General features: G+C 36.2%; 1 protein-coding gene across 4 annotated transcripts in view; it reads left to right on the top strand.

Annotated features, from left to right (window-relative positions):
* CHRNA5 (cholinergic receptor nicotinic alpha 5 subunit) overlaps positions 1-5,089 on the top strand; it is a 60,074-nt gene extending 54,985 nt beyond the window's left edge. For 3 of the 4 annotated variants that reach the window (XM_061181854.1, XM_061181855.1, XM_061181857.1), the window contains 2 exons: positions 1,118-1,949; positions 4,479-5,089. In XM_061181854.1, the coding sequence (XP_061037837.1) occupies positions 1,118-1,949; positions 4,479-4,640 (994 nt within the window). In that variant the 3' untranslated portion in view covers positions 4,641-5,089. The remainder of the gene's footprint in view (positions 1-1,117; positions 1,950-4,478) is intronic. The other variant, XM_061181856.1, reaches the window with a different exon arrangement.
* The last annotated feature ends 2,606 nt before the right edge of the window (positions 5,090-7,695 follow it).

Raw genomic sequence — 7,695 nt, forward strand, 5'->3', positions numbered from 1 at the left:
ATATTTGGCAGACTGCCTTCCAGATTTTTGGTAATGGTTAAAAATAGTTAAGGTCATACTTTATGTTTAAATGTGCATCCTTCTAATTTTGCTTTAAATACTGTATAATAGTTTTCCCACAATGAGGAATGTTGTATTAATTATTAACTCATATTTATAGGTATTCTACCTAAGTGTGTTTTGAGGATGGTTTTTAACTTAGGGGAGAGGATACTTCTGGATGCCAGTTTCATTTTTTTCTAGGACCAACCACTCCAGGACGTTTCTGGGAATTTGTGCTTATCCTAATGCACTTTGTCTTGTTTGCAAGAAGGCATTGACTTGAGGACAGAGCAAATGCTAAGCAAAAAATATCTTTCACTTTTCAAACCTTTACCTCCATGCTTCTCAACATGGAAGGAGTGAACAAAGCTGCATGCAAGGAGTGAACAAAGCATGATGCAGCTTCCTGGAGCATCATTTTACTCTAAGTCATTGCAAACATTTTTATATTTAACATGGATATATTACATAGGAGTGTGCAAAAGTCACATGAATTTTAAGATAGAGAACAATATTTCGAAGATAGCTTATGTTGGTGGTGATGTTTCCTGCTAGACTTCTCCAGTGCGTGAGTTCACATGATGGCAGAGTTAGAGAGGGACAGCTGTTTTCCAGGGCTGTGCCCAGCTTGGGGCTATTGTTCTTTCCCTGTCAGAGTAGGAAGCGTCCAGTATCTGTCATGGAGGGAGAAGAGCACTGAGGGGAGAGGGGGGCGTCTAGGAATGTGGATTCAGGTTCTGGCTCTGTGCACATCCATTGTTATAAATAGCCTAATTACATTTTGTGTGTAATCAAAGTGAAATCATTTCAACCACTTGAATCTCAGGATTCTGTGAATATAGATCTGTCAGTCCTGGAGTAGATATGGAAATAGGGGTTTAGTTTCAATAGAGTTAGATATTTAAGGGCAGTGTCCTTAAACTAGAGTCCCCTACGTGGAGCAGGTATATCTCAAGTGTAATAATTTTAAAAGTATTTCATGCTATGGTATAGGTTTTCTTTCATATTAGGCTTGTAAAACACACGCCCGGGTTGTTTAATCTCTGCATTGTTACTGTGCATGTGTGTATTTCAGTGCAGATGGACGTTTTGAAGGGGCCAGTACGAAAACTGTCGTCAGGTACGACGGCACTGTTACCTGGACTCCACCGGCAAACTACAAAAGTTCCTGTACCATTGATGTCACATTTTTCCCATTTGATCTCCAAAACTGTTCCATGAAATTTGGTTCTTGGACTTACGATGGATCACAGGTTGATATAATTTTGGAGGACCAAGATGTTGACAAGAGAGATTTTTTTGATAATGGAGAATGGGAAATTGTGAGCGCAACAGGAAGCAAAGGAAACAGAACCGACAGCTGTTGCTGGTATCCTTACATCACTTACTCATTTGTAATTAAGCGTCTGCCTCTCTTTTATACCTTGTTCCTTATTATACCCTGTATTGGGCTCTCGTTTTTAACCATACTTGTCTTCTATCTTCCTTCAAATGAAGGTGAAAAGATTTGTCTCTGCACTTCAGTACTTGTGTCTCTGACTGTCTTCCTTCTTGTTATTGAAGAGATCATACCCTCATCTTCCAAAGTCATACCTCTGATTGGAGAGTACCTGGTGTTTACCATGATTTTTGTGACACTATCCATCATGGTCACTGTCTTTGCTATCAACATCCATCACCGTTCTTCCTCAACACATAACGCTATGGCTCCGTGGGTCCGCAAGATATTTCTTCAGAAGCTTCCGACACTGCTTTGCATGCGAAGTCATGTAGATAGGTGCTTCAGTCAGAAGGAGGAAACTGAGAGCAGCCGTGGACCAAAATCTTCTAGAAACACACTGGAAGCTGCACTTGATTCCATTCGCTACATCACAAGACACGTCATGAAGGAGAATGATGTCCGTGAGGTCTGTGACCGTGTATATTTACAAATGCAGATCTGTTTTGATTCTAAGTTGGGCAAACAGCATGACCCTTAAGACTAAGCATAGACTGAGGGCCAGAGATGTTGACACACTGTACTGTAAAAGATCTTTACTAACGTTTCAGTTAAAACATCTGCAAAATGTGGCATGTACACAAATCTCACGTCTCCTTTTCCCCCATCAGCATCTTGGATGACTTTTGAAAACACTTTGTGTTATGCTGACTGTTCTGTTATTCCAAGGCATAGTAATCCTGCCGTTTGGTTTTTGGCTCTGACATGATTAACTGTTTTAATTTGATCTTCAGTAACTTTGTTTCTGGATTCTATAGTAATCTGCAGGCACAACTGCATTATAGTTTATCAAAAGTGATTTCATTTTTTAAAGAATGAGTCTAATGGAGCCTTCATAAATACAGCCAAGATATTTTTCTAGAATAAATCTTCTTCTTGTTCACTTATAAGAATGTTAGCGAAATCAAAAGCATTAAGGTATTCTCAGGTGTTATATATTATACATCAACGTGTACAAGTGAAGCTTAGTGTAGTACTTAATAATATGCTTAATTTGCTTAAAAACAAAAATTTGCTCAAAACTTTATTATAGAAAAATAACTCACTGGCTCCTTATTTAAGGTTAATATTTAAAATGCAAGAATTGAACTATGAATACATCTTATTAATGTGAGCATATTGAACTGGAGTTTTCTTTCAAAACATGTAATATTTCAGTCTTGTCACTATTCTTTATTTCTATTGTATAATATTTTTAAAGCTATGACTATAGTACTATTTTCATAATTGAATTTACTTTGAATAGTCGCATTAAAATTATATGAATTCTCTCACAGATATAGAGAACAAACTAGTGGTTACCAGTGGTGAAAGGAAAGAGGGGGGAAAGGTAGGGGCAGGGGGCTATCAAGATATATTGTACAGCACAGAGAATATAGCCAATATTTTATAATAACTTAAATGGAGTATAATCTATAAAAATTTAGAATCACTATGTTGTACACCTGAAACTAATATAATAAAAAAATAATAAAATAGTACCTAGAATAAAAAATGTATATGAATTCTAATCTCTAAAGCTTTTTTAAATGGAAAAATTTCTAGCAGGCGTGGTAAGCAGGTGGAATGAATCCGGTAAAATAACAGCCCTCCCCCCAAAGGGACATTTGACATATGTTTCTAATAAACTTTTTTAAAATTTTTATTGAAGTATAGTTGATTTACAATGTTGTTTTAATCTAAGAAACTTTTAATGCTTGTGGATCATAAAGTTTCTATTTGGTGTAAGTATAATTAGTTTATAAGGTGAAGCTATCAATGGAGTCTTAAAAAATACAGATATTAGGGGCTTCCCTGGTGGCGCAGTGGTTAAGAATCCGCCTGCCAATGCAGGGGACACAGCTTCGAGCCCTGGTCCGGGAAGATCCCACATGCCGCAGAGCAGTTAAGCCCGTGCGCCACAACTACTGAGCCTGTGCTCTAGAGCCCACGAGCCACAACTACTGAGACCACGTGCTGCAACTACTGAAGCCCGCATGCCTACAGCCCATGCTCCACAACAAGAGAAGCCACCACAATGAGAAGCCCGTGCACCACAACAAAGAGTAGCCCCTGCTCGCCGCAATTAGAGAAAGCCCGTGCACAGCAACGAAGACACAACACAGCCAAAAATAAATAAATTTTTAAAAATACAGATATTAGATAATGATATGGATTGAGATGGGATTTAATGAATGTCTGCAAAGTGTTGTGCAAAAGGATCCGGGGTCCTTCCAAGAGGGCCAGTAAATGGGGTTTATTTTCAGGGGAAAAACTTATAAGTAGAGAAGCAGTAGAGTGTTTATAATCCTCTAAATTCTGCATTATCCTGAAACGGGGGGCACAGTTCCTGTAGAAGACCCGGTGCTTCATAGAGAACAGGGGCTAGGGAAACTCGTGGTCAAGGAAGTGGCCTGGTGGGAGGGAGCCTATGGTGCTCGGGGCCTGGTCTCAGCCTGCCCTTTCCTTGAGGTCACTCACACCTGCTGAGCCAGCTCCCTGCTTGGGCTGCGAAAACAGGGAGGGAATGAGCTCACCAGAAGCTATGAACTCATGAGCTTAGGTTAAAATGGTCCCCAGGAAATCCTAGGAAAATAAAGCAGGTGAGGTGAGGAAGATTAACAGCTGTTGAATATATATTATTCTGAACCAACTTTTTTTTTTTTTTTTTTGAACCAACTTTTAATTTGTCATGAAATTAACTTCAGGCTGGATTATCTTTAAAAATTAAAATAAGTAAACACTACTGGGCTGAACAAGTAATAAAGATAACTGTATATAGTAAGAATTAAAAAGATGTTTTAAAGTTTATTATAAAATATCTAAGTACTATATAGTTTATTAAAATTCTATCAAAAGAACCCACTTATATTACAAGTCGACGTGTAAATTTACGGATTTTGTGTCTTAATTATTTAACATGGTTTTTTTGTTTTGTTTTGTTTTGTTTTTGATACAGGTTGTTGAAGATTGGAAATTCATAGCCCAGGTTCTTGATCGGATGTTTCTGTGGACTTTTCTTCTGGTTTCAATTGTTGGATCTCTTGGGCTTTTTGTTCCAGTTATCTATAAATGGGCAAATATAATAGTACCAATTCATATTGGAAACACAAATAAGTGACACTTCCCTAGGGGCTGTAGTAGGAATTTAGTTAAAAGGCACATATCTCTTATGGCACCTATAAAATTATGAAAATGTAAATTGTGTTTAAAATTTGATGCAAGCTTCAACAGATTAACAGACACTAACATCAGTTTATCATAATAGATTGCCCATTAGAACATCCACCTGCATGACTGAAGTAATAACTGGCTGAATAACATTTGATCTTTTAAAAATAGCAGCACAAAATATTATCTAAACTGTACTAGTAAAAATCTAATGTTTATATCCTGTCAAATAATTCTGCTTTATAATCAACAGTTAAGTTCATCTTTTGACTGTGCTGGAAAATTCCTGTTGTATTTGAAGACTGATTTCATTTGGTAAAGGTACACATTTAAAAATTCTCTCCTGTATTCATTGGGTAAGAGTTAATCTTAAGTATAATATATTGCTGTATTAAATAAGCTGACTACTTGGTATGATAATGATTGAATGTGATGCTGCTTTTCTATAACCAACATTTTTAAAAAATGAAAAATGGGAATTGGGAACTCCTTTAAGGCTTACTTTATTTTGTAGATGCGTAAACTGAATGATTATTAACTATTTTTACAGCCTACCTTCCATCGTGAAATCATACAATAGATAACTCGTGTCGACATGCAGTAGCATATCCTTAACGTTCATTTCAATCCTTTTGTCCACTTTTTCCCACAATTAATAGAACCACCTTCTATATAAATTCTGGTAGCATCTTTTTATCTTTGATCTTAGAAGTGTCCATGACAACTAAGTGAATCCCATTTTAAGAACACGTCTGTGGATACTACTAAATTGTTCTGTGAGAAAACCATCTTCTAAGATTAAAGGTGGTATTGTAATTATGTATAAGTACATTGTTACATACCTGTGATGTTTCAATTTTATCTCTTTCATTCCAACAATTACAGTACTAGAATATTAGTGTTGCAAGGGCCTTTAGACGTAATCTGGTCTTAGCCTATTACTACTTACTTATTCAATACAGTATCATGTATCACAGGTAGACAAGTTAAAATTTCATCTCTACTGTCATACAGAGTGAAGTAAGTCAGAAAGAGAAAAACAAATATCGCATGTTAACGCATATATGTGGAACCTAGAAAAATGGTACAGATGAACCGGTTTGCAGGGCAGAAATTGAGACACAGATGTAGAGAACAAACGTATGGACACCAAGTGGGGAAAGCAGTGGCGGGTGGGGGTGGTGGTGTGATGATTTGGGCGATTGGGATTGACATGTATACACTGATGTGTATAAAATTGATGACTAATAAGAACCTGCTGTATAAAAAAATAAATAAAATAAAATTCAAAAAAATAAAAAAATAAAAAAACAAAAACAGAAAAAAGTTTCATCTCTAATGTCCCTGACTCAGCTATGACCAGGAAGAAAATACTGACAGAAATCTTGTATTCGATTTCGAACTCTTAGCTCTTGAGAGAACAGATGCCTTATTTATTTATAGTAAGTAACAGGTCTAAGTTCAATTCAACACTCTTTGGAAGGCAGAAGGGATCCTGTCTAATTTGCCTTTTATTTTAGGCAGGTGTTTAATGCTATTTAGTGAGTGAAAGTCTCCTCGTTCGATGAGTTTAAATTGCCAGTTGGCTGTCATAGCATGTATATATACCCGATCCCTCTTATTATATCTCCACTACTATTACTTTAAAATTTTACATGTAAATACATTTTATAGAAATCTTCTTTTGGCTTATTGAAACATGAGTCACAGTGGGCTGCAATTTTGTCAGTTTTATTTTTGCATAGGAAAAACATCATAATGACTAATGAGAAGATTAAAATGGTCTCTGTGAATCATCATCTCTTGCCAGTGGTTATTCAGATTCAAAAGTGGAGTATGGGATACTCTCTCCTTAATAATTTGTCTAAAGCAATGGTTCTCAACCAGGGGCAGTTTTGCCCCTGAGGGGATATTTTTGGTCATCACACCTGGCAAGGGATGGGGGTATGTTACTGGCATCTAGTGGGTAGGGGCCAGGGTGCTGCTAAAGATCCTACAACGTACAGGACAGACCCCACCCCCCCCCCAACACGGAATTATCTGGCCCACAATGTTACTAGTGCTAGGGTTGAGAAACCCCATTCTAAAGGTTCATTAACAATGACTGTGTGACTAGGCATAATTTCTCATAGTATAATAATTTAGAATTATGCAAGATAAATAACTGAGGCCATCTACAATGAGGGCATGGTCCTTAGACTCTTGAAAAACAGTAAAAAAAAAAAAAAGGTGCATGGTAAGAAATGATAGTAGTGAGATCTTACTGAAATAGTATAAACTGCAAGGAGATTGTGAGCTAAATAAGAAAACCATTGGGAAATCTGTTGTGATACTGAACAAAACGATTTTTCACATTTCTGAACAGTAAGGTTTTTTTTTTAATCCAGTTACATCTCAACCACTAAAAAAAAAAAACAGTTTTCATATTTAGTCCATTTTTACATGGTCCATAGCACAGCATGCTACTTATCACTGTAGAAGAATTATATTCTGACATTACCTTACCCAAAAGGCTGGTTAAATATTCATTTAGCCATAATTCTCTTGACATTTTTCTTGCATGAATCTTTTTTTTTTTTAAACAAAAATCAAGACAACTGGATAATAAGTAAACCTTGAAATGTCAAAAGCAAAGCCAGTAGCTTGATGATAGGAAGTGATGATTGGTATGAAGCTCTATTAAGAAAAAGCTTAAATGTAAGACCTAAAACAATAAAACTCTTAGAAGAAAACAGGACAAATGCTTTATGACATTGGATTTGGCAATGATTTCTTGGATATGACACAAAAAGCACAGGTAATGAAAGAAAAAGCAGACAGATTGGACTTCATGAAAATTTTAAAATTTTGTGCATCAAAAGACACTATCAACAGTAAAAAGGCAACCCACAGAATGGAAGAAAATATTTGCAAATCATATATCTGATAAAGGATTAATATCTAGAATACATAGCGACCTCCTAAAACTTAACAATAAAAAAAAAAGCACAATTCAAAAATGGACA

The sequence above is a fragment of the Eubalaena glacialis genome, chromosome 2, assembly GCF_028564815.1.
Source record: "Eubalaena glacialis isolate mEubGla1 chromosome 2, mEubGla1.1.hap2.+ XY, whole genome shotgun sequence".
Classification (NCBI taxonomy): Eukaryota; Metazoa; Chordata; class Mammalia; order Artiodactyla; family Balaenidae; genus Eubalaena; species Eubalaena glacialis.